Source organism: Rousettus aegyptiacus, unplaced genomic scaffold, assembly GCF_014176215.1.
Source record: "Rousettus aegyptiacus isolate mRouAeg1 unplaced genomic scaffold, mRouAeg1.p scaffold_m13_p_6, whole genome shotgun sequence".
Taxonomy (NCBI): Eukaryota; Metazoa; Chordata; class Mammalia; order Chiroptera; family Pteropodidae; genus Rousettus; species Rousettus aegyptiacus.
The window spans coordinates 115,416,270-115,442,709 of NW_023416309.1; the positions used below are offsets into that span (position 1 = coordinate 115,416,270).

Consider the following 26,440-nt stretch of genomic DNA (forward strand, 5'->3'; position numbering starts at 1 on the left):
CTCCCCTTTGGTCCAGCAGTCAGTAGGTGTTTTTTAAATGAAAATTATTGAGGAAACATTATGTAAATTCCAGGTAAACAAAAGTTTTAATCCGGTGTCTGTGTGCTCCACTGCGCGCTCGGTCTAAGTTCCCTTCCGTCCCGGTCACCGTGTGTCTGACCCCTTTACCCAGTCCACCCCCACCCGCCTCCCCGCGGGCCGCCGCCATGCTGTGGTCTGTATCCACGAGTTTGTTCCTGTCTGTTTTGTTAGTTCATTTGTCTCTGTCGTTTTACATCCCACGTATGCATGAAGTTATGTGGTTTCTGCTCTTACTTCACGTGGCATAAAACTCTCAAGATCTGTCCCCTTGATGAGTCTCTGGGCAGGTCGGTCTCTGCCTGTGTGACGTGGGGCCCCTAAAGATGCCCCCAGCCGGCCCTCCGAGCGGAGCCGCAGGCCCCTTGGGGATGCTCGGCCCGGCAGGGCCGCTCGTGAGGGAGCTGCGTGTGGCGCCAGGTCCGAGACACCGCCGTGCCGGTCGACATGCCGCGCAGGCTGAGGTGGCTGCAGGTTCCAGATGTGCAACGGCAGCTCTCCCCAGTGGCCTGGGTGGCGGCTCGCTTCACCCATTCGTCAAAGTGACGGGGCAACAACTCCGAATAGGGTGTGGGGAGTACAGCAGGCCCCAAGTCCACAATGCACACACGGGACCCTCCTCCAGCCTCAGAGTGGCCCCTGCGTCCCGAGGTGAGGGAGCAGGGGCGTCCCGGGCTACAGCTGGGTGGGTTGACCTGCGTGGTTCCAGGGCTGCTCTGAACAGACCTCGCCTGTCACCACCGTCCGGGGTAGGCCTCCGCTCCCCGCATCGCTCCTGGGGCTGCTGTCTCCCTGTCCCGGCTCTTCTGGGCCCTGCAGACTCAGGCCTCCCCAGAGAGTGATCACTCCAACCCATTAGACCCCAAACCTCTAACTGGAGGACAAAGGTTCATATGCAAATCAGCAGACCCAAAGTCACTCCCTTCCCCCCCCAGGTCACTTGAAATTCCTCCTGACATGTATCTTGGCTGGAAAAGAAATCCTCAGGCACATCCCGGTTTCTCCCCCACAACACGCTGTTGGAGGCCCTGGAACCAAGCAGGTCAACCCACCAGCCATAGCCCGCACCAACCCGAGTCTGAGGAAGGGAAAAGCCTGCTCTGTGACCACAGGGGTGGCTGCCCTGAGGGCCACCGCTGCCCATTTCTGTCTGGTGGACCCTCAGCAACCTTCCAGGGGCCATTGAGGTCCCCACCCAGAACAGCTCAAGGCCCCGCATCTGGCCCCGCAGCTGGAGGAGGACCCTATGTTGTTGGGCCAGGGCGTCCTGTGCCCTGTCTCCCCTGCTGGACATCAGGGACACAGTGGCCCCAGTGACTGCCTGGTGAGGAAGCTGCTGTCATCAGGCTGCTCACCACGCTGCGTCTCACAGGGGCCAGGATGCTGCTAACACCCTAGATGCACAGGAGGCCCCCCGCCCCCAAAGAATCACCTCGGGTTTGGCGAAGCAGGTACTAGGGCAGCTCAAGTGGGGACAGTGGGGGGCGCCGGCAGCACGGTGCTGTCACTCACGGGAGCAGCAGCAAACCCAGATCCTTTCCGCAGAGTGGGTGCTCCAGAGCCCACGCCGCGCGGGGCGGTCGGCCCCATGACCGGCCCCGGCTGGGCCTTCCCTCCCGCCGCCAGCCCCAGAACCGGATGGAGTCTGAACCTCCGCCAAGCACGCTCTGGTTCTGCGGAGGGTCGGGAGCCAGGAACCTCCCCGAAGGGCTCAGGCTGGTCACATCAAACTGGCACACGTGGGCGGCCCAGTCACGGCCCAGCGGCCATTCCGGGCTCAGCCTGCACCTCGGGGCCGCGGCACAGGGCGGGACCTCCGCTGGCCAGGCGCCGGGCAGGGGTCTGCGCGTACTTGGGTCTCGGGTTTCCACCCCGCCCTCGCGTCGTACAGGCCACCTTCGCGCTGCCTCCCCGTCTTCTTCCCGCTCGGCCCCTTCTTCCACCCCGCGTAACCCCCCCTCTCGGCGGCGTCCCAACCGGCCACGCGCACCCGGAGCCCGGTGCCCCCGAAGCGCGTCCCGCCCCCGCGCGCGCGGGGCCGGGCTCCCAGCGCCGGGCGGGGTTCCGGCGCGCGGCGGCCGGCGGGGCGGAGCGGCCGGGCGGGCGCCGCCCCCCAGCTGAGCCGGGACCCGGGCTGCTGACCCGCCGACTTCAGAGCTCCGGCGGCGGCGGCAAGCACGGAGGTCCGCGCGGCTTCGGCGGCCCCAGCGGCCGCGATGGGCAGGCGGCCGCGCCGGGCGCGCGGGGGGCGCGCGACGTGACCCTCCGGGACTCGGAGCCCGGCCCGCCCGGCCGCGCGGGTCGAGGGTCTGCTCGGTGGGCGCGCACACGGGGCGGGCGCGCAGCGGGAACCAGAGCATGCGGGGCGCGGCGCGGGCGGCCGGGGGGCGCGCGGGGCGGCGGTGGCCAAGGTCCCCCGCCCCGGGCCCCGGGCCGCCGCCGCCTCTGCTGCCGCTGGCCGTGCTGCTGGCGGTGCTGCTGGGCGGCGCGGACGCGCAGTACTCGAGCGACCTGTGCAGCTGGAAGGGGAGGTGAGTCCGCGCGGCGCGACCCCGGCGGGGTCCGCGCCGCTCCCCGCGGGCAGAGCGCGCGGGGCTCGGGGACCGCTCTCCGGGCGGAGCGCCGTCCCCTCCGCCTCCGCCCCCGGTGCTAGAACAAAAGAGCCCGCAGCGTCCTGGTGCCCTGGCTCGGGGACGCTCGGGGGACCCGCGCCTGCAGCGCTGCGGGTCACTCCCGGCCGGCAGCCCGCTCGCCTCGCGCCCGGCCCTGCCGGTCCCCGCTCGGGTCCCCGAGCGCCGTGGCCGCCCTCCCGGCCCCTGCCCACGGCGAGGAGGTGCTTGCCTGGGCCGCGAGGAGCTGGGCCCGCGCTCAGGACCGGGTGGGAAGGGTCGGCCGGGTCTGGGGGAGGGGGCGGCGGCTTCGGTGGACCGAGCTGGGCCCTCGTGCTGACCGCAGCGCTGACCACGTCGGTGCGGGCAGGGACCTGTCCGTGGGGCCGGGTGCAGGCCTGGCGGAGCCCCCCGCCCCCGCCTGCTGAAGGTCAGGCCGCCCTTGGCAGCGCGGACGCTGGGCTGGGCGACCCCCCTTCACGCCTCTCCGCTGTGGCAGCCGAGGACTTTTAAACACTGAAGTGTGACAAGCAGAAGGGAGTGAAGTCACAAGTGCGGGGGCGGGGTGCCCGGGGCACAGCCACCGAGGATGAGAAACCGCCGTGCCCAGCGCCGCCCTGGCCCGCGCCGGCAGCCGGCGGTCGGAGCAGCCAGCCCCGAGCCGCGGAAGTTGCCGATCGCGAGTTTGCACGGGGCGATGCGCGTCGCCTCCGCACGCGCGGTGGGCTGGGCTGCCCTCGGTCCGGGTGTCGGGGTGTCCCCAGAAGCAGAACCCAGACCAGCCCCTGGCCCTGTCTGATGGAAGACTCAGCTGCAGGCACCTGGGGGGGGGGTCACGGGGTCATTTTGAGTGAAGACGGTTTTCCGAGAAGGTCGTGGTGGTGCCAGTCAGCAGGGCAGCCGCTGGTCATCGTGGCGCTCACAGCCCGGTGCTCCGTGGACGCTGGCAATTCCCTCCGCTCCCCGCCCCTCCTAGAGCAGAGGTCCTGAGCCCCTGAGGCTGGACCCGGCACCCTCCCGCCTGCAGCAGAAATCCTGCTCCCTGCGAGCTGGGATGGAGGAGCCGCGAGGGGGGCTGGAGGGGCAGAGCCGAGCTCTGGGGGAGGGTTGGCCTGGAGAAGGCTGGCGCCAGCGCTGAGCTGGCCGCGCGCCTCTGCTCTGACACACTCTGCTGGGGCTGCCCCCGCCCCACTGCTAGTCGCTAAATTCTCAGCTTTGTAGCTCTGCTGAGCGAATCAGTGCACCCCCACACTGAGGCCTGGAGGTGTCCCGCCTGAGCAGGTCAGAAACAGAAACCCAGTCCCCCGCTGTGAGCCCGAGTGTCCCGGGGAGGGGCTGACGCCCTTTCCAGGTACTCGGAAGATGCGGAAGATGCGGTGCCTGGAGCGGGCCAGCGGCTGGGGGCGGGAGTGGGGGGAGGGGCGGAGCGGGGGTGGGGGGGCAGAGTGGGGGCTGGTCAGGGCCAAGCAGCTCCTGGCCTAGCAAGGCCTTTGCGGTAGGGGGTGGGGAAGGCCCTTCTAGCTACCTGGAAAGGCTGGGCACCTACCTGCTGCCCCTCCCTCCCTCACTGCCAGTGCGGGTCTAGGACTGCCCCAGCTGTCCTCCGGGCCTGCAGAGCCCCGGGACCTGGGGACTACCGTTCTGGGACCCGGGGTGCCAGGGTGGTGTAACCGTCCAGGTGTCAGCATGCTCCAGGCTGCTTGCCTGCAGCCAGGGTGTGCTGCCGGCTTGTAGCTCTCATGAGACAGTCTAAAGACAGCATGGGGAGGTGCACCTGATACACAGGTGGGTTCTGATCCCCTGATAGGGAGGGAGTTGCCCTTTAAGATGCTGGCCACTCCCAGCTGACAGTCCAAATGTGCTTCTGGGTGTTTCTGAGCATGAGGCAGGCGGGTTTGAAGTCCCTGCCCTGTGCAGCAGCAGGGCCCGCCCAGAGCTTTACCCGGCAGCGGTCATAAAGGTGGACCATGAACTTTCCCACTGCTCTGGGCAGGGCACTCAGGGATGTCACACCTGGGCCATCTCCTCTGCCAGGTGGGGAAATGAAAGGTAACTTCAGTCAGCAGGGCCTGGGCTTGGCCCTCGACCTAAAGCTCCTCCCAACTTTAGTGAATAAGTGACCATAATTTCCTTCTGGGGACTCAGGGTTTGAGCCAGGCTGTGGGTGTGAGTGGTGGGCTCTGTTGCCACCACGCCGACCCCTTCAGAAAGACCCCGCATCAAGTCGTAATTTGCTGTCTTTTCTATAGAAGTTCTCCTTGGGTGTGTCCAGCTGGGGAGTGATACTTGTGGACTCTTTTTTTAAGAAGAATGCATCAATTCCGTTTACATAATCCAAGGTCAGATCAGCCTCCGTGGTTTTCTGAGCCTGAACAGAGCCAGTTCTCTCTGCGTCCTGTAGCTTCGTCACAACATCAGGAGACATTTTATTTTTGCCCAGTTAGCACATTGCTTGTATGTCAGTGTGAAAATTGTCACGTGCCATCATCAATGACCAGGACAGGCAGGGTGCATTTTTGCACCTCCAGCAATTTTCCATAAACAGGCTTTTTAGGTTTGCTGTGGTGCTGGTAGCTCAGTGGTGAGAGCTGTGGCTCTGTTTTCCGGTAGGCACCAGACCGACCAGGAGTCCTTGACATCCCTCAGAGAGCCCATGGGTCCCAGGCTGAGGGACAGCTGCTCCTCCTGGACTGAGCAGACGTTTGTCTAAATGCAGGTCTTGCACACACGTCGCATGCTGCTGATGCTCATGTGAACTCTTCCGTTATCGTGTGCTGGCGTCTCGTGGATCTGGACGCTTTAGGAGCACGTGGGTGAGGGCATGACCCTCCCCGTGGGCCGGGGAGGACGCTAGGCAAAGGGTGGCGTAACGGGTGCCGTCCTGTGTGTCCACCTTCGCTGCGCTCCTGGTCCCCTTTCAGCCGGTGACTTATGAATGAGTGGGGCAGGCGCACCCTGTGGGTGTGCATGGTCGTCTGTGCAGGCTGGTAAACAGCAGCCCCCAGACTGGGGTCCACCTTGCTCTAAGCAGCCGTGGGGCGGCCACCTATCCCCACAAGGGTTCCCTCTGCCCTACCTGAGATGTGGGTAGGGGTGGGCCTCTCTGCTTTTCTCCCACTGTTTGGATTAGGGTGGCTTAATGAGGCTCTCTAAAGCCTCTGGTGTGGGGGTCTCCACTCTCTCAACCTCCAGGGCCCCCCTTCTCCAACGAGAGGAAAGTCAAGCCTTGGATGGGATGGTTTTTGTGGGAGAGAGAATTGAGGATTGGTGCCTAGGCCTGGGCAAGCGTCTAACTGACCCTTGAAGCTGGAGACCAGAGAGGAGGGACACTATGATAAAGTTTGTTTTGGCTACATAAGAGCTGAGGCGATTATAATCATCTGTTGCAACCACTCACCATTTAGTCTAATTTTTTCACACAACATTATAATTATGCCCATCCTCACATATGTGCCAGATGAGCTTGTATGAGTTTTATCTGACTATAATTTGTAGGCGTCTGAGGCCGGGTTGGCTGCTCATGACCCAGGGCATTGTGGGTTGGGGAGCAGGGTTAGGAAGGGTTCACCTCCTTGACACCTCCCTCTGATGTGGTCTGCAGGATGATGGTGCAGCCTCAGCCTGCAGCTGGCCGTGGTATGAAAAGTGAGGTTTTCTGGGGCCCAAGCATGAGTCACCAACAGTAAATGCAAACCATGTGTCCTGTGTTTTCTTCTCTGTAAAAAGGGTTTCTGGTACACAGTCAGGACCAGGCTCTGAGTGCAGCCTTGTTTATGCCACATAAAAATCCTGAGAATGTGGGTGAACCTGTCCGAGATCGATCATGTAATAAAACACTTAGCTGAAGTCACGGGCTGCCTGCAGCCATTAGCACAAACTGACATTTACATGAAATTTTTGAGTAGGGGAAAGGAGCTTGAACGTTTTTGATGGTTTCAGTTTCTTGAAAGCCTAAGACCTGTCTCACCAAGAGTAGAGAACACTTCAATTTTTTCCTCTTTAGCGTTTATTAGGAGTGAAATTAACTTGGTTCTCTAGAAATCCGCCTGGGAAGAGGTGCCTGCTAACCTTCGGCTTCTCTGAACATTCTGTCTGGGTCTGTCCCTTGGTGAGGAACTTTACCCTACTTTTGTATCTCGCTTTGATGACATTTTAGTTCCTTTAAAAAAAAAAAAAAACACATGATCAGCAATGCGAGGTCTTGGAGTTTGTGCATGAATGAAAAAGCAGCCACATTATCACCTTGAAAAATAGAAACACTTAATCCCAACTGTGAGTCACTAAAAGAAAACTCAGCCCCTAAATCGCTAGCGGGACCAAGTGAATCGTAAACCACTCTCCGCAGCCGGGCGTTTACTGCACGTGCCCCGCACCCCTGGTCCCTCCTGTCACGCGAGGCTGCTGTTCTTCACGCTCAGTGGGAAGCTAAGCCGGGGCTTGGTGATCTGAAACCTGGCTTGGTGCCCGAGTCCTTCCGGTGTCTCCTTGACTGTGTTTTGGGAGACCCATCCTTTCCTTGGCTCTCACCTCCACTGTCCTTGTCACCTCCCCAATTCAGGGGAACCCCAAGGGCACGGGCGCCTGATGCCGCAGCCTCATGGCTAGCAGACGCTGAGCGTCCAGGTGTCGAGAGGGCCTGGGAGCCAAATGCCAATGCCACCTGCACTCACCGGAGCCCCACCTTCCCTGGACTCTGGAGCTGGATGGCTGGAGGTGGGGGTGGGGAGGCCGGGAGGCCTGGTGGCCGCGGGTGGTGAGGGCTGCCAGCACCGCCAGGCCTCGGGCCTCGGGCCAGCGGGGCGGGGCCTGCCGCGGGCGGTGCGCGCAAGTGCGCGCAGGTGCGCGCAGGCGGGCGTGGCTGACGGCGTGTTCGTTCCCTCCGCAGCGGGCTGACGCACGAGGCCCACCGGAAGGAGGTGGAGCAGGTGTACCTGCGCTGCTCCGCGGGCAGCGTGGAGTGGATGTACCCCACCGGCGCTCTCATCGTCAACCTGCGGCCCAACACCTTCGCGCCCTCCCGGCACCTGACGCTGTGCATCAAGCCCCTCCCAGACTCCTCTGGGGCCAATATTTATTTGGAGAAAACTGGAGAGCTGCAGCTGCTGGTGCGCGACGGGGAGCCCGGGCCCGGCCGCGCGCGGTGCTTCGGCCTGGAGCGCGGCGGCCTGTTCGTGGAGGCGACGCCCCAGCAGGGCATCGGCAGGCGGTCGGCGGGCTTCCAGTACGAGCTGAGCGGCCGGCGGCCGGGGCGCGACCTGCACGCCCCGTCGGGTGAGTGGGCGCCCGGGGCCTCCGTCCTCCTTGGCCAGATCGATCCCCCCCACCGCCCCGCAGCGCAGCCTCTGCGGACGCCCCACCCCCGTGTGTGCCCCAGGCCGGTGGGTCCGGCGGCGGGGGACCCGCGGTGCCGCGGACGGGCCCTCCAGGGGGCTGCTGTGCGGCGTCGCCGCGTCACACGCATGGCGTCCCCTCCGTTCTGCGCGCATTTGGGACTTTGCGGCGCATGTTCGTCTCCGGGAAGTGTGTTTGCAGAGGGCGACCGTCCCGGGAGTGGCCGTGGGTCAGGGCAAAGCCGGACAGGTCGTGGTCCTCGCGCCCATGGGCCCATCGCCCCTGGACTGGTCGTGAGCGTGATCTGAGTGGGTACTGTTATGGTTCAGAGCGCCCCAGCCTCCCCTCCGCCACATCCCCGGCTGCGCCCCTGGAACGTCAGGTTTAGGGGGGACCAGGCTGATCTGCGTCTAGGGGCGGAGCGTGACGCCCGGAAGCCAAGGGCGGGTCCTGCGTTCTGGAGGCATTTCGTGGGTAGGTGTCTAGTGGGGACCCGCCACCCCAGTGCTGAGTGGACGAAGACCCCAGCAGGGCGCCCGGAGCAGGCCGCAGGTGGGCAGCCCCTGGGGCCCGAGCCTGTGTCGCAGGGGCTCTGATGACCTGGGAACCGGGGTTCTGGAGGACCTCTGGGTGCCTGGGGTGTGAGCGAGTGAAGCTGGCGGGCTGGCCTCATATTTTCTTTCCGTTGTCTTTGGGGCAAGCAGACAGCTCCGCAGGGTCCTGTGTGCATGTGGGTGGGGGTGCCGGCAGAGCGGGTGGGCGGAGACCCGGCAGGAGCCAGTGGCCCCACGAGCCCTCGCTCAGGGTGGGTCCTGCCCTCTGTGTGGTGAGTCAGCGCCTTGGGAGACACCCCGGCCAAGGTCCGCCCTCGCACTGAGGGGCAGACGACAATGCCTGAATGTGAGGTGTGGGGCTGGGCCAGCGGGCCCACCGTGCTCTCTAGCCGGGACCAGGGTGCTTTCCAGGGGCCGCGTGAGCTTCCGGTGTTGTGGGAGCAGAGTCTAAGAAAGCCGTTCAGCGGGTGGCTGGCTGGGACAATGGCAGGAGGCAGGGACCTTAATGCCCCATGGTGCATACAGGTCCCCAGCATGGAGAGCACCCTGGCCCCCCGGGCAGCACAGGGTCCCTACACCGGCATGACCTGGCCCCACTTGTCAGCAGTGGCCAGGTGCCAGCACCTGCCTTCAGGGGTGGGCCACCCCCAAGTACAGCACCGGCTCCGCAATTCCATGAATAACAGACAGACCTGATTGGGGAAAGCCGGACCTGGCAGGGTTTGAAACGTGGAGTTTCCTCCTGACCGTGAACCCATGCTTTATTGTTTTGTGTTCTTGGCTTAGATCAGTTTTCAGGACTTTAAATCTCTCTCAAACTAAACTGGTCTGGTAGAGAGCTCAGCGTAGGACCACAGGGGTGCGGCCCCACCCTCAGGTGCTGCCTGCCCAGGTGGCACCGCTCAGGCAGTGGCACTGGAAGCTGCTGTGCCGCGCGGGACCCAGTAGAATTTACCACAACTACCCCTTACCTTGATCACCAGTGGGGAGCGTGGGAGGGAGGGCGGGTGGGGGGCCCTCTGGGCCCTGGAGGCGAGCCTGGAGTGAAAACAGGATCTGGAGAGGCCGCACGCTGCCAGGAGCAGGTGTTGGGAACGTGCGAACCGTCCTTTCATCGAGGAGGGTCTCAGTGGGGCTCGGGCCTCGGGCCGCTGGCCCACCCGCGCCCCGTGGTTCTCACAGGCGTGGGCGTCAGCTTTCCCACTGCACACCTGGCACTCCCCCGCAGAGGCTGGACCTTCTGGTAGACAGTCCAGTGTCGCTCACAAGCTGGCTGGCTCAGAGCCGGGCCCGGGCTCGGGTTCTGTCCTCCCTGGGGCAGGCCCGGTGCCCCTCAGCCCCCGGGCCCACGTTTCCAGGTCTGTGGGGTTGCAGGCTCCCGTGACGGGGCCGGTCATCCGATCACTGCCAGAGCTCACTGTGCCCCTCCCCATGCACCTCCTGGGACCCCCACTGGCCGAGTGGCCACGGCTGTGCGTTGAGCGTCTGGGCTGGCCAGGACTTCTGGGAGGGAAGTGTCAGGGGTTCCCTTGCCACCCCCCACACACCCTCCCAACCCTGGGGTGTCTGTGCTAAATCTAGGGCCTCAGCAGGCAGTATGAGCACCGCGTGCCCGGTGCCTGGGGCCTGGGGCCGCACAGACACGCGGTGACTGTCAGGGCCAGGATGGGGGCTCAGGAGTGCCCGAGCTTCCAGAGGACCGGGAGCGGGCGGGGCACACGCATCCCGTCCTGGGGCCGCGCATCCCCCCCCCCCCACCGTGTTCGCCTCCGTCAGGGCAGGGCCCCTAAGCCCTTAATGCCGAAGGAATGGGTGCGTAATGTGGAATGTCAGCCCGGCCACCTGGCAGCAGCGAGGCCCGGGCCCGTGGGCTCTCGGATGGCTCTGTCCTGCCCTGGCTCTGGCTGCGGCTGCCAGAGACCCAGTGAGCTGACCCGTGACTCGGAGGGGAAGACGCCCCTGGCCCGGGCAGCAGTGAGCCTGCCTGCGGGGGGCGGACACGCCTCCTCCCTGCCATGAGCCACACAGGGGGCGGGAGGCGACGCCAGCCCAGGGTTGTCGGGTTCGGCTGCCACACAGCAGGTGGGGGGACCTGCCTCCCCGCACTCCTCCGTGGGCCCCTTGGCACCTGAGTGACGCGGGCACCTCTTCAAGAGACCTGGCAGGACAGGGATGAGGGAGGGGGGGCAGCCGACGGGTGGGGGGGCACCAGGCCACGCCTGGGTTGTGTGCTGAGGTCAGTGCCGGAACCTGCCGCCCGTCGGGGGCACTGTCCTGCCGGGGGTCCCAGCACACTCAGAGACGGGCACCCCCACCCAGAGGGCCAGGGGACATGGGGACGGCCGGCAAGGAGTGTGGGCTGCTGTCCGGTGCTGCGGCACCGGGGCACCCCTCGGCCCGCTGGGCAGCCCGGGCGGCGTGGGTCCCGCTCTGTCTCTTCGCCCCTCAAGGGCGAGTAGCAGGGGCTCCGCTCGGCCACGACCCCACTCCGTGCGATGCCAGCGACAGTTGCCACATGCGCAGCCTGGTGACGGCCACCGATGACGTCCGTGGTTTGGGGACGGGCCCGTGCTGGCTGCGAATGCAGGGACATGCCCCCGCTGCGGGTGTGTGGGCCCCGTGGTGGTGGGCAGCCTGGCCCCACAGTCGCTGGTGGGTGTCATCTCCCTGTCCCCTTTAGAGCCGGCTGTTTGGCGGGTGGGGCCCGGCGGGTGCAGAGCCCCTGCTGAGGGTCCCCTGGGGCGCCACAGTCTGGCGTGGCCTCGGTGGCCATGGGGCAGTAGCCAAGTCCAGAAGTGAAAAGAAACCCCCCTGGAAACAGACCGGAACTTCGTTTTTCCGCGGTTCGCCCCGCACGGCGGCTCCTCTGGCCACTGTGATTACCGCACCGCCGTTTTCCGTCTCCCCCATCTCTGGACCTTGGGGTGGAAGGGCGTGGCCCCCGCCGGCTTCCTCACCAGGAGGAGGGGAGGCCGAGGGGCCCCTGCCCGCAGGGCATCGGGGCCCGGCGTTTGGGGCGCGTGGTGGGGTTCCGACGCTGGGGAACCCTAACCGTAGGTCTGGCTCCGTCTCAGCTGACACTGGCTGCCTCCTTCCCTCTGCCCCCGTTAAAACTGCATCTGGCACCTGTCACCAGCCAACCCCGGCCGGCGTCCTCGCACAGTGTGCCCTCCGGACCGTGTGCGCGCCCAGCAAGCTGTCCTCAGGCGGCAGCACGCAGTCACCGTGAAGCCCCCCTGTGCCGAGGGCCCGCGGCCGGCCTCCCCCGCCCGCCGCCCGCACCTGCGTCCACACCTGTGTCCGCACCTGCGTCCCTGTGGCGGCCCCTGGCCCGGCTCCCTGGCCTGTCATTTTCTCCTGCATTTGGTTCCTTTTATACACGTTCCAGAGTCATCTTCCTGGGATGTCCACACCCCAGCCCTCCCCGCCCCCAGAAACTCGGGCCAGAATTCCAACCGGCCCATTGGCCGCCCCCTCCCCGCCTTCCCCGTGAGGAAGGGAGGCTCGTGTGTCCGCAGCCAGCGCATTCCACAGCCGTTACGGGCCGACTCCGATGAATAATTGCTTCCAGACTGCTTCTCTGGGCACTGCGGGCTGGATTTTCCATGCGGCACCCTCAGACTGTGAGCAGGGACCTCTGGGGGCGCCTCGTCAGCTCAGCCGTGGACGGGTCAGTTCACTGAGGCTTCTGGCAGGAGGGTCTGCAGGCCGCTGACCAGCTCCCCGGGCCACCCCTCTCCTAGCCAGGCCAGGGCCCGGGGCCTGGGGCACAGGGCACGGTTCTAGGCTGGGTCGGCTGTGCCCGAGCCTGGGCCCCCGCCATGGTGCGTGGCCTGGGCATTTGTGGGCTGTCCCCTGGCCTGTCTCAGCTGGCCTGGAGCCTGGGGCACATCTGAGGAGTTCTTGCAGACCTCACCTCCCACCCCACTGCACCAGCACACCTGGACCCCCAGGGCCCTGGGGCTGCTCTGTGGGGGAGCCCGAAGATGGGCTGTGGCCACTGAGCTGCCGAGGCCACCCCCTCCTGCAGAGGGATCCCGGGCCTGTGATCCTGCACACCGGGGGGCCCACAGGATGGGGGTCAGACCTCTACCCCACACCCCTCGCACACAGGCCAGAATAAAATGCCACCTCTAAGCGGTACACAGCCTCTCCGATGCCCACAGTGCTGTGTGACCTTTGGTTCCGAGTCCACTGTGCAGTGGCCTCCATCAGGCTGCCATCGGTAGCTAGTCCCCAGTGATAAGGGATGGGGGACCCCCGTCAGCCACTCTCTTTTTTAAGAGTGGGGAGTCCACCCGTGTAAATAAAGGCCACAGGAGGGTGGAGGCCGGGGACCTGGAGCTGGGTGGGCAGGTCACTCCTCCTCTGGCGACGTGGTCGGAGCCGGGCGGCTGTACTGCGATGCCGCACCCACCCAGTCTGGGGCCGGACGACAGCTCAGGGGTCTGGACACTCGGTCCACCGTGGGGGCCCTCAGTGCCCCTGCTTCTGCCCCCCCACAGCCCCGTGTGGGTGGCTGGGAAGCCGGCCGCAGGTCGGGCGTCCTCCGGGCTTCCGTGAGTTGGGCTGGATGCAGAGGCCTTCAGAGGTGTTTAGGGGCATCAGCCGTCCAGGGCCCAGCGGTCTGGGGCGGGGCTCCCACCGCCCCAGGGGTCTCACGAGGGCCCAGGCGGCCGTGCGTCCCAGGTCACCGAAGCCCGTAGTGTGTGGCCTCACTGGCCTCCCCAGCGGGACCCTCATCCCCCTCCGGAGTGGAGTCGGTGGGGCCTGGGGAGCGGGCAATGGGTGAGTGGGTGGCCCTGCACTTTGGGGTGTGGATGTGGAAGCCAGAGAGAGGGGGGCTAGGGCAGCCAGTGTAAGGGACGTGGCTCCTCCACTCGGGCGGGGCTGCCGGGCCCCGAGGCCCAGCAGAGCAGGGACAGGGCGAGGCCGGCCCTGAGGCCAAGCCCCAGTGCACGTCCGGGGTCCCCCGGGCCCGGCGTCCCCCAGGCCCAGCGTCCCCCACGGCACAGCCCTGCCTGACGCCCCTGCTGTCCCCCTGCAGCCCCCTGCCGCCCGTGCAGTGACACCGAGGTGCTCCTGGCCGTCTGCACCAGTGACTTCGGTGAGTGCTCGCCGTCCCGCCACTGAGGGGTCCCCTGGGGCCGGGAGAACATGCCGGCACTAAACTCTCGGGGGCGGGGGCTTCAGACAGCACGGGGCTTGGTGCCCCCTCCCACCCCGTCCCGGGGTGTGCACCCTGAGAGGCTCCAGCCCCAGAGAAGGGACCCATCTGTGCCCAGGCAGGGGAGGGTCGGGGTCCTGTTCAGGGTGATCCCTGGGCGTTTCCCGGTCTGCACTGAGGTCACCTCAGAGCCCCGCCTTCAGCAGGCCCCACGCGGGTGCACCAGTGGGCTGAGGTCTGGACCCAGCCGCCCGCCATGACGGTGGCACAAGCTCTGATGTGACAGGTGGGTGTCCTCGGCAGGGTTGCTGCCGGGGAGCCGGCCGGCTGAGCCCCCCGCCCGAGGACAGGTTCTTGGAGGACATGCAGGCCGCCTCCGCTCCTACGGCCCGGCCCGGCCCGGCCCGGCCGCCACCTCTGGGCTTCGCGTGTGTCCCACCCTGCCGCAGACCGGGGCGCGGCCTGTGGTCACTTTCCTTGTCCGGAAGAGCCGAAGCAGCGTTTCTCCCGTGTCTGTCGCGGGCGGGGCTGCCTGTGCGCGCCCCGTGCCCCTCAGCGACAGTTTCTGGACGCAGAGCCAGGGTCGGCTCCCCGCCGCCCCGCCCGCTGCCAGCGCGGACACACGCTGTCCACTCAGTGGGCACACTGCTGACCTCGCTGACCGTCTCCTTCCCTCCGCAGTTGTGCGAGGCGCCATCCAGAACGTCACCCACGAACCCGAGCGGCAGGAGTCGGCCATCCACCTGCGCGTGAGCCGGGTCTACCGGCAGAAGAGCAGGGTGTTCCGGGCGGCCCCCGAGGGCGAGGGCGGCGGCTGGCGGGGACGCGTCCGCACGCTGCTGGAGTGCGGCGTGCGGCCGGGGCCCGGGGACTTCCTCTTCACCGGCCACATGCACTTCGGGGAGGCCCGGCTTGGCTGCGCCCCGCGCTTCGAGGACTTCAGAAGGGTGTACAGGGACGCCGAGGGGCGGGGCCTGAACCCCTGCGAAATGGGCGTGGAGTGACCGCGGGGCTGAGGCCGCGGACGCCGGACGCCGGCACTCAGTCCTCGTCGCTCGCACGAGGTCCCTGACCAACTGGTCGGAAATGCTGTAAAATGCAAACTAAGTTATTATATATTTTTTAAAAAGAAACGCCCACAGGAAACAAAATCCTGCCTCACACAGTGTCTTGAAACACTTCCGAGTGGCCCCTCGTGCAGTCCTCTGCAGCGTCGAGGCCACCGCGCTCGGCTGCGGGGCCGGGCAACGTGCTGGGGTCCGTGGTGGACGCCCGCGCCGGGTTTTGCCACGGCTTGAGGCCCACCCAAAGATGCCGCTTACGATGGAGGTTTATGGAGCCAAACACTTCAGTTTTTCTCGTTTTCACTTGTAAAGAACGTGCTTTGCCAGATGCTCGCTCGGGGAGCACGCCGTCTCCCTGCAGAGGTGAAGACAGCGCCTGCTGGACCAGCAGCGCGGTGTCCACGGCCCGGCCGGTGTGCACGAGCTGGGCTGGGGCCGGTGCACGCCTGGGGCCAGCTCCGAGTGCGACGTCACCCCGCGCCCCAGGAATGCTGCACGGCCACCCCCGGCCACCCTCCCCCTTCCTGTTACACCAGGCCCTGCCCTTGACCCCACTTCCCCGTGTCTGAGCCCACAGCGAATCTCTGGACACCCAGGGCTGGTCAGTGAGCCCACGTCCGCGAGGATGGGTTAGTGTCCTGTGGCTGCCATAACGTGACCCAAACCAGGGCCTCCAACAGGTCACCTGTCCCCTCACACCACGGAGCTGCAGTCCAGATGTCTCTGGCCGTGCTCCTGCCCAGGCTTCAGAGAGGGCGCTTCCTGCCTCTTCCAGCTCCTGGTGGCTGCTGGCAGTCTTTGGTGTCCCTGGCCTGTCCGTGCATCTGTCTAGGCTCCGGTGTCATTGTCACAAGACCCTGTCCTCTCTGTGTGTCCCGTGTCCAAATTCCTCTCTTATGAGGACACTGGTCACTGGATAAGGGCCACCCTAATGCCCCCGACTTTGTTATCTGCAAAGCCCTTGTTTCCAGGTACGCTCACATCCACAGGTTCGGGGTAGATACAAACTTAGGACACCGGGGTGTCAAATAATCAGACCTGAGCCTGTGTCACCTATGAATCAGGTGATTTCTCCCAAGGGCAACCTGGGAGAGGCACACACTGGCCAGTGAGCCTCACATTAGCTGAATAGACTTGGGTGCACCATGTGGCCACAGGCAGGTGCTGTGCCCAACTCAGGTGTGAACCGACACAGGTGTGCTCTGGCACAGGTGTGAGCCAGCAGGTGTACACTGGCTCAGGTATGTGCCGGCTCAGGTGTGCTCTGGCTCAGGTGTGTGCTGGCTCAGGTGTGAGCCAACACAGGTATGCACTGGCTCAGACGTGTGTTGAAGGAAGTGCCGGGGCTCAGGTCTGAGGGCTCCTGCAGGTCACGGCAAGCAGCAGGACCATGACCTGAAGCGGCTCGCTGGGTGACCGAGCAGGTCCTGGTGCATACCTGTGGCTCTCCTGGGGAGGGCAGGCCTGCACCTGGGCTCGCTCTGGGGCTTTGTGGGCTCCTCCCTGCTGACTGTCACGAGCAGGCTGCAGAACCAGAATGTCGGGTTTCGGTTTCGGCTGGGTTCCTCCCCAGCTCAGTGCAGGGGTGAGGGGCTCCGATGAGACCTGGTGACCACACACTGGCGTCAGGGCTGGACAGCGGGGTCGCTCTGCATGAGGCTAAGCGTCGGGGCCGCCCTGGCCTGGGCGGCAGGCTTCACGGTCGAGTCTGCTGGGAGAGCAGCGCTTGCCCCGTGGGGCGGGGCCGGGGGAGAGGGTGGGTTTGGTGTAGAGGCTCCAGCCCTGGTAAAGGGTGCACAGCAGCCTGTTCCCTGGCCTGTGAGCTGAGCAGCCCCCCAGCGGGGTGTGGCTGCTCCGTGCTGGGGCAGCCCAAGGGGCCACTACCTGCTGCCTAGAGCCTTGCGTGGGCGTCTCGGGCCACTGCACACCGAGCAGAGCTCCCGCCCGCCTGCACCTGTCCTCTGGGAGGCTGCACTCCGTGGAGCCCGGATGGACCAGGCGAGGCCCCCGGAGGGTCTCCGAGAGAGCTGCCTGCTGACCGGCAGCTCCGCCGAGCTGGCTTGTGTCACCGTGGGGCGGAGCGGTGGTCGGTCCAGAGGTTAAAGGGAGGCACGTCGGAACCCCCAGGTTCTGGCCCGCCACCCCTTCTCCTGCCAGCCCACACCCCCCTTCCCCCTCCCTCCCCACACGAGTTTCCCTGCACTGCTGGGCCGTGGGGAGTGAGACCTCGGCTCCTGTGCGTTTCCCCAGCTCGCCCCGGGCCCGGACACTGCGCAGGTCAGCCAAGGCCCCGGCCAGCCCCAGAAATAGCCCCGCCTGGCAGACTCGGGGTGCCCTCGGCTCCTGGCTTCAGGGCTTTGAGACCCTGTTCTTGCCAGTTTACTCGACCGCGCCAGGGCAGAGAGCCCTGGCTTGGACCTGCCAGCAAACTGTGACCAGGAGAAGCACACTGAGCTCCGTGGCCTGCGACCCCCATGGGCAGCCCCCACTTGCTGACCACTGTCCTGGGCTGAGCAGCCTGGGCTCTTCCTTCCTCTGTGTTCCCCGATGGGCATGCGGCCAGGGGCCCTGGCCCTGGCCCTCTGCTCCCGCTGGCCTGGATGCCCCAGCGACGTAGGCCCCCCATGCCCAGGGGTGCCCACTCTCCCTGTCCTGACCACCTGTGCCCCAGCTGCAGCCTCCCATCGCACCCCGATGTGGGCCTTGTATCTCGCATCAGGCCCGGGCCCGGAGGAGCCGAGGTGGGCGAGACCACAGGTGTCGGGGCCGTGTGCTCATCTCGGATCTGGCCAGTGCCCACACCCACTCGCGTGTTCGGCTGGGGCCCAGGGGAACCTCAGACCGCTTGTGGGTGTCTCCATCTTGGGCTCCAGTGGCAAGGGCCCTTAGTGGACACCCCAGGCCAGGCCGACTGGCCCAGCACGCCCGGTCACCCCTGGGGCCCTCAGTTTCTTTGCCAGGCAAGAATTGGGAGCCTGGAGTCCCCCTCTCCCTGGGGGTGTCCCCCAGCTCCAACCCTGGACCGTGCTGGTGTGAAGTGGTGCTGTAGAGTAGGGGGTGGGGTGCAGCCTGAGCCAGGCCTGGATGAGGGGGTTTCAGCTAGTATCTGGAGGCCTGGGGGACGCACACGGCTGGGGCCCAGGGAAGGGACAGGTCACCAAGCCAGAGTCGGCTGTGGTTCCCTGTCACCTGGCCACGTGACTAAGCCTTTCTGTGACTCCTGCCCATGATGTGGTCCATGTGTTGTCTGTCACCTGGTCATGGCCTGCCTGAATCCGCCGTGGATGGCAGGATGATGGGCCCCAGAGATGTCCCCATCCTGACCCCTGGAGCAGGCAAATGTCATCATCTCGCGTGGCGAAGGTGGGGGTGGACGCCGCCAATCGGTGCGGAGATTACTCTGGTCGCCTGGTGGCCCACTGTCGCCCCCCAGGTCCTTGAGGGGAGAGGGAGGCAGGCGAGGGGGCCGTGGGGGAAGGGCTCAGCCCGCGCCGTGGCCGTGAAGATGACGACGGGCCACAGACTGAGGGAAGCTGGGAAGCCTGGGACGGGTCTCGCCGGTGCTTGGGAGGAATGGGTCCGGGACACCTTCGTTCCGGCCAGTGACTCGGGTCAGGGGTGACCTCAGAACCGTGTGCAACAAACCAGCCGATCTGAGCACAGTGAGTTTGTGGGAATTTGAGCAGCTGCAGGAGACGCACGCTCACATGGCCCTTCTCGCCGGGGCCAGGGGGCTGGGCGGGGCCCCTGGGTGGCACCGGCGCCGTGCTGGTGCCTGGGCGCACCCTCCTTCAGCAGCCTGCTGACTTGCGTCGGAACCTCAGCTGGGAGCCTGACCCCCTCGCCGCGGGTGGGGGCCGCGAAGCAGGTGCGGTTCCTCCTCGGCTCGCGCCCCGTGTGCCTCTCGGCTGACGAGGCCGCACTGCAGCCTGCTGCCTCTCGGCTCACTGTGCCTCCTGTTTCCAGGGCTGTTTCCAGTGCAGCCGGGCCGCCCACCCACACCTGGCTCACCTGTCCTGAGTCGCCCTCAGCAACACCCTGGGGCAGCTCTGTCTCTGCCCGGTGCTCAGGCCCCTTCCCCTCAGGCGGTTGCTCTGCGACCCCCATGAGCTAAAGTGGCCTGGGCCTTCTCCCTGTCACCCCCTCCTGTCCGCAGGCCACACACAAAGGGGGGTCTCCACCTGGGCTCCGATGGCTCCGGGGCCCGCACTGGACCAGGACCAGGCTGGCCTGAGACTCTGGCAGGAAGGGTCAGCACCTGGGACTTCCCGCCCCCTCCGTCTGGCCCCAGATGGTGGCCTCTCCTGCTCCTTGTGCTGCTCGGACTCCCCCAAGGTGAGGCCCAGGGCCCCATGAGACGACAAAGGGGAGGGCAGGCAGGCACCGCCCTGTCCCGAGCATCCGCCCCTGCCCTGCGCCTCAGGGTCCAGGGCGGGCAGAGCTCGTGTGCAACCCAAGGGCAACACGCTGTGGACCCGCAGTCAGCGCCAGGACCCTCCTGGCCAGACCGCACCGTATCGGAGGAGGGCGGCATGTGGCGATGGGGTTGGTCCTCAGCGCGGGGCGTCTGCGGCCACCACACCTGTGAGTCTGGAGCATCCGCGTCCCCTGTCTGAGTCTCTGGGGAGCAGGCTTAGCCCACTTCGTGGCCATCCCCCAAGCTAACTTCTCTGCGTCCCGGGGCCTGTGGCCACGGCCATGGGCTGGGTGTGGGTCTCCCTGCTGGGCCGGGGGAGCCGGCCCTGCCCCCATGCTCCCAGCCCTGTGGCAGGTTTAAACCACACCATGTGTCGGCGCCGGAAATCTTATACCGGACTTCTGCGGGGTCCGTGCAAGGCCAGCGACCGGTGGGCCCTCTCTGTTTAGAAGGGGGTCAGAGGCCAGTGGGCTGAGCTAAGGCTCACTTTTTCCCCACTGGCCATTCCTGCTCACGAAGCCAGGCTTTGAGATGCCCAGCTTCCTGGTTGTAAATAAGCGAGCAACTTTCTAATTTTTATGAGGGGCCGGGTCTCCTCATGCTGCGCAGTGGGACCTTCTTCTCCAAACAGGCTGGGAAAGTCTGAATCGATCGCCAGAAGCCCACACAGCTGGTATGGTCAGTGCCCAGCTCGTCACTCCATCACAGACACTGGGAGTGTGTGAGACGAGGAGGCGGGAGCAAGGACAGACACACGTGTGCACACACATGCACAGAGGTGCGTGCTCGGGCACACGCGCATGTGCTTACACGCACACATGCCTGCGTGTGCGTGACGTGCTCACGGTATGCATGCACACACAAACATATGCAAATAAGGGCACGTGCGCGGAATGCGTGCACACATGCACAGTGTGCGCACACACAGCCGCAGATGCACACACAGATGTATGGACATGTACACGCACATACAGACATGCATGCCCACAGCACATGCACACATGCATGCCAGACGCTCCCATGTCTACATTCCCACATCGCGCACACGCATACGCACACAGGCCCACATGCTCACACGTGGGTATATCCCCACGTTATGCACACAGACACACACGTACATGCTCGCACATGCACACACAGTGCTGCACACGCACATGTGCGTGCACACATGCACTTCCCGGACCTGACCCTGGGCCTCCGGCCAGGCAGAGCAGGGGGGGCTCCAGGTCGGAGCCAGTGCGGCACGGGCCGGGCCCCAGCTGTGCCACGCCGCGCCAATGCTTTGGGAATGAACAGGCCCCCAAAACAGAAACTGCCACCCGGGGGTCTGTGCGTGCAGTCGTATGCGTGTTCTGTATGTTTGTCTGAGGGTGCCCGTGTACGTGCAAGGCTGAGGAATGCTGGGGAATCATGGGGAGGGAGTGGGCCCAGCGCAGAGGCCCGAGGGGACCTGCAGGAGGGAGCCCGACTGGGGTGTGGAAGGGGGGCGGAGTGCGCGTGTGTGCGTGAGTGTGAGTGCGTGTGTGAATATATGCACGTGAACATGGCTGTGCACACGGGAGTGTGCATGAGTAGGTATGTGTGCATGTGTGCGTGAGTATGGGGGTGAGTGAGCATGAGTGTGTGTGGGTGAGTGTGCGTGTGGCTGAGTGTGAGTGTGCACGTGTGACGGTGCATGTGGGTGAGTGAGCGTGAGTGTGCGTGTGGGTGAGTGTCCTGGGCCAGGCCGGGTGTGTGGGGGGGATCCTGGGCCAGGCCGGGGGGGGGGTGTCCTGGCTCAGGCCGGGAGGGGGGGTGTCCTGGGCCGGGCCGGCCACAGCGGAGAAGGCTTTGTGAAGGAGGGACAGGCCCGTGCTGAGGACTGCTAAACCAGGGCTTTGTGATCCAAACGGCACGTGAAAATGCATGGGAGTAACGTGGAAAAGCTCGGAAAAGCGAGAGGAAAACAGCGAGCAGCCCCGTCCCCCGTCCCCGAGGTCGGCGCAGACGGCGCTGCACCTGGTCACCCCCGGTCCGGGCCTGGCCTCGGGCACCCTCTCTCTTGCTTCCTGGGGTGGGGGGCGGAGCGGAGGTTCTTCTGTACAGGGAACAGAGGGGGGTGAGGTCAGCGTGGGCTGCAGGCCCGGGAGGAGGGGTCAGGGGTCAGGCCGCAGGCCCCCGCCCCGCCCCGACTGGAAGGAAGCGACCCCGCCGCCCGCCACGACGCACGGCTGGACCACCGCCTGCGGCCCCACACTCCGCTGGTTCACAGCCACCCAACGGGATGTGCCGTGGTCGCCCTCATTTCACAAGTGAAGAAGCCTCAGTGCAGGGTGAGCCGCAGGCCCATGGCCGCACAGCCGAGGCCGTAGCTCGGGGTTCCGAGCAGGTGACAGCGCCGTCAGTGAGCATCAAGTGAGGGGTCCCCCGCCCCCAGATCCCCAGGCAGCCCAGGGGAAGGCGGCGCAGGGACGAGCTGTTCCTGGCGGCTCCTGGGGTGGTCTCTGACCCCACATACTCGTCAGGTAAGTGCTCCCTGCCCAGCTGGTCCCCCAGGGTCCCTGACCTAGCCGCCGAGCCTGGCCTGGAGGGGCCTGGAGGGGCAGGGCTTTTACCCTCTGCTGCACCTCACGAGCCCCTGGGAAGCCACTGGCTGAGCCTGGCTGGCAGGAAGGACCGACCTCAGACCTAGTGGGGCCTCCCTTCTGCAGAGCAGGGGACCGGGCAGTCACCCAGGGCTCTAGGGACAATGCCCAGGGGGCTGGGTCCTAACAGCTCTTGCTGGTGGATGCAGGTGGACCGGTTGCCCCCAGCCCCGGCTCTGCCTGCAGTGTCTGTCCAGCTCCACACACATCTGGCCGAGCACAGCGAGGTGCTGTCACGGCCCAGGAATGCAGGAAGACAGTCCGGGGTGCTGGCGTGGAGGCCTGGCGACGCCCCAAGAATGCGCCTCTCGGAAAGATGGTTGCGCGTCCGGGGAGTACATGTAAGTACGTGTAACAAGCCCCACGGATGCCACCAGTGCTGTGTGTTTTGCTGAGACTTGAGGCGGCAGCAGAGGGCCGGCCGGGAAAGTGTCTCCCCCTTTAGGCTAGCTCCCACCGTCCCCCAAATCAAGACTGTCCTCCGGGGAAGTAGGCATGTGTGGCCCAGGGCCAGAGGAAGCGTGGGAGCAGGGAGGTGGGGAGGGTGTGACATGGCCCCCCAGGGCAGCGGGGGTGGGGAGGGGCGGGCCGGGCTCAGAGCAGCTGAATGACCCCATTGTGTGGCACTCCGCCCAGATCCGCCCAGCTGGGAGGGCAGCGCGTGCTGTAACCTCTGCTCCTTGGGACGGGGACCGGGGACCCGGAGGGAGCTGCCGCCCCTGCTGGAGAACGGGAAGCCACGGGCATCTCCTCCCGGAGCCGGCCCGCCAACCGCCGGCGAGTTTCTCCAGAGTGGCTGAAGCCGTGTGTCCGTGTGCGTGTGTGTGTGCACACACGGGGTTGCACATACGTTAAACCTCTCTCGTGGTAACACACACGCGTGCTTTTCCACCCTAACCACGGCCAAGTGCGCAGCTCCATGGCACTGAGGACATGCAGGGTGTGCAGCCCCCACCGCCATCATCTCCAGAACTTTCCATCGTGCAGACCGACACTGACCCCGCTGACCAACGGCCCCACCCCCAGCCCGTGGCGTGCGCCGTCCAGGATCGCCCTGGCATCCTCACCGCCAGGACCGCGGGTGAGCCAGGCCGCACGACGTGCCCCTTGTGTGACCGGCCTCTTTCGCTGAGCGTCATGCCCGTCCCCGAGGTCCGTCCACGCTGACGCAGGTGTCAGACGCCCTGCCCTGGAGGCCGAGTCGTGTCCCCTCGCCTGGGTGGGCCGGCTTTGTTCACCCTCTGTCCGCCGGACACTCGGGCTGGCCCCACCTCTGGGACTGTGAGTCGAGCCACTGTGAACGGGCTACAAATACCGCGCACTCTTTTGCTTGAAGCAAGGCGACCGCATTTACTCGTCCCCCTCTCCCTGATGAGGACCACGGACGCAGGACTGGGGTGCAGCTTCCGGCCTAGCGCACCCTGTCCTCGGAGCTGAGCCCTTTCTTTCCTCCGACAGAGAACCAGGGAGCAAATCGGTGCCTGACTGCGGTGATGGGGCGGCAAACCCCGCTCCGCGGGAGGGCACCCACCTCCGTCCTCAGGCGCGTGGGCCCCCGACAGGGCCAGGGTGCCGAGTCCCTTCCCCTCCCATGGTGAGACAGAAAGCGGGAGACGCTGTGCCTGGAGCTTGGGGACGAGAGGGTGCAGGGTTCCACCCCGAGTCCCTGAGGACCAGCCTCCTGGAGGAGGGTCAAGGCCGGCAGGGGGCCTTGGACCCCCACAGCGTGGCCTGTCTACTTGTGCCCCCGCGGGCAGCAAGCTCTCTGTGGGGGTGGAGTGTGTGTCCTTATTGAAAAGCGTGTGGCCAGCCAGGCAAGACTCCCAAGTCTGGCCCGGTGGGGGAGCTGCAGGTGCCACGGAGCTGGGGGTTTGCTGGGGGTTCACGAGAGGCCGCCGGCCCGAGCCCCGGGGTGTGTGCAGCACGGTGCAGAGCCTCTGCTGGGCCGGGCCCCGAGACTCAAAGGTGCCGGGAGGAACAAGTATGGGCCCTTGAGGGGGACGTCTCCCACCCTACGGGACGCCGAAGCCTGGCCCTGGCGTTACAGGTGTGCGCAGGCGTGTAAGGTGTGTACAGGTGTGTGCGGGTGTGTGTGGATGTGTGAGAGCATGCAAGGCATGTGCAGGCATGTGTGGGTGTGTGCAGACGTGTGCGGATGTGTACGGGCGTGTGCAGGTGGGTGTGAATCTTCACTGAGTCTCCAGGGCACGTGGCCGTACCCGCCGTGAGTTGGGGCATGTGGGACCCTCCTCCACCTGCTTTTGAGAACAGATTTTGAGGGGCTTGTTTTTTACAATCACAAAGCGACGGCTCTACTTAAAAAGGGACCTTGAAAGTGCTCCATGTCACCACCCCAGGAGGCTCTGCCCAGACTTCTGTGACCAGCGGTCCCCAACCTTGCTGGCACCGGGGACCGGTGCTCCCGCGAGAACCTGACGCCTGGCGGTGAGGCGGGGTGGGGCAGCGGAGCGGGGGGGGGGGGGGGGGGGCCGCAGACGCCCCCGCTCGCCTCCCGCTGTGCGGCCCGGTTCCTAACGGGCCACGGACCGGTACCCTCCGGGCCCAGGCGGCGGGGACCCCTGCTGTGGACGACTTCTTTACTCACATACACGCGGGCTTGTTTGGGGTTTCTCAAAATTAGGGTTGCATGATATAGACTGTTTCCTGGCCTGATTTTAAAAATTCAGCGTCTTGCGGGCAGTCGCAGGACCAGGGACGGCGGCTCACGGCTCCTCCCGCGGGAGCTGCCGGCGGCCCTGCGGCGAGCACCTCCCCCACCCCGTCCTTCCCGCGGGCCCCGGAGGCTCGGCCCGGGCGCTGGGAGAAGGACACGTCCCACTGACCGGCAGCGCTGGTCACACGGGTCTCCTGAGGGTCACAGTGAAGCTCGTTGCCATGGCAGCTCCTGGGGCCTCAGCAGCCAGAGGCAGAGGCTTCCGCCCTGTGGGAGGGTCGGGGAGGGAGTGGGCCGAGCACCCCCGCCACGCACACGCGATGCTGGCGCCCGCCCAGCCCGGCCCCCCCAGGCTCTGCTGCCAAGGCCCCCGCCACTTGGTGCCGGTGGCCTCCGTCCAGTGTGGCCGTGAGCCTGGGCCCCTGGGCCAGGGCTGAGGACTGAGGTGGGGGCTTGTGGCAGGGACCCAGGGGCGCCCGCGAGGTCTCGGGCCATAACCGGCCCAGGGCCCAGGTTCCCATCCGCCTGGTGACGGTCACTGGCCACGGTCGCCCACGCAGACCCTCCGGGCCCACGACACCGCCTTCGGCCCGGCTGGTCCGCGCTGGGGTCTCCCTTCTCCCTCCCGCCCCCACCACCCCGGGCCTGGCGTCCGCAGACCCCGCCCCGCCACCCTGCTCACTTTGAAACCCAAGAAGTCCGATGACAGTGTCGGCAGGGACGGGCCGGGTCTGCTGCTGATTGTGTTTGCTGTCCTGCGGGTCGGGGTGATCCAGCGCCCCCCGCCCCCGCCCTGGGCAGAATGTCCTCCCCCGGAGGCTGCCTGCGGGGTGTTCAGTGGGCGGGGGCGGAGGCTGCTTGGGGCTCACAGACGGACATTCATTCTCCTTGAGGGGGAGCCCCTTTCTGGAGAGGGGCCGGTCTGGGCCAGTGCCCACCCCGCAGGCCCTGGTGGAGGGTGTGTGACCCCGTGTGTGTCCACCCCACCAGGAAACGCCTCTCCGCGCCTCCCCCGCACCCTCCCATTCCATGGAGGAAACCAGCCCACGAGTGACACGTGAGCCACTCGGAAGCCGGCGGCCCGTCCGGAAGGCCCTGTTCTCTCTCGAAGGTGTGAGCGACCCCATGCTCGTGGTGGGGAGATTTCACTCTGACCTTTTTCCTGCGTAGACGACCTCCACGTACAGCTTCGCCTTTATCCACCAGCAGACCCAGGCAGCCCTGGGCGAGGACCGATTCCCACGCATTCCCCTGCCCGGCACCGGGGCCTCCACGAGCTCGGTCACTGCCGAACGCCAGCGCACCTTCCTCGAGACAAGTGGCCCTCCTCCGAGGGCGACTGGCCATGCTGGACAGCCAGGGCCCGGCCAGGGCCCACACGCTGACCCCGCCCCGCCCCACAGACCCCCGAGCCTCCCTGCCCGGGTGCGCGGTGCCCATGTCTGGGGCGGAACCGGCTGCTCGGCCCCAGGACGGACAGGCATGACGGGCCTTGAAAACGGACGTCACGCGAGAGGAGCCGGACACGCGAGGCCACGCGTGTGTGACCCGAGAGGGGTCGGGGCCGGGGCTCGGGGCAGAGCGCAGACGGTGGCCGGGGGGCTCGGGGGGCGGGGCGTGCCTGCTGGTGGACACGGGCCTTCCTCCTAGGGTGATGCCGAGATTTTGAAACAGGGCAGAGGTGACAGTTGCACCACATTGTGAAAGGGCCACACGTCACTAAATCGCACACTTTAAAATGGTTGAATGGTTAATTGTGTATGTGGATTTTTACCTAAAAAAGGAAAAAAGCTGCTCGCAGCGTTCCCTGAGGCCAGAGCCCCCAGGCCCTGCACGCGCCCCGTTGTTCGCTGGACACGGGGTACGGCTCAGACCCTCCCAGCGCGGGCGGCCGGGGCGGGGGGCCGGGGGCCGGGGCGGTG

General features: G+C 65.9%; 1 protein-coding gene across 1 annotated transcript; it reads left to right on the plus strand.

Annotated features, from left to right (window-relative positions):
- The first annotated feature begins 2,229 nt into the window (after positions 1-2,229).
- METRNL (meteorin like, glial cell differentiation regulator) lies at positions 2,230-14,890 on the plus strand. The gene is made up of 4 exons (XM_036223431.1): positions 2,230-2,609; positions 7,573-7,958; positions 13,620-13,679; positions 14,421-14,890. The coding sequence occupies exons 1-4, from the start codon at positions 2,437-2,439 to the stop codon at positions 14,741-14,743; spliced, it is 942 nt and encodes a 313-aa protein (XP_036079324.1). The 5' UTR covers positions 2,230-2,436; the 3' UTR covers positions 14,744-14,890.
- Positions 14,891-26,440: the final 11,550 nt, after the last annotated feature.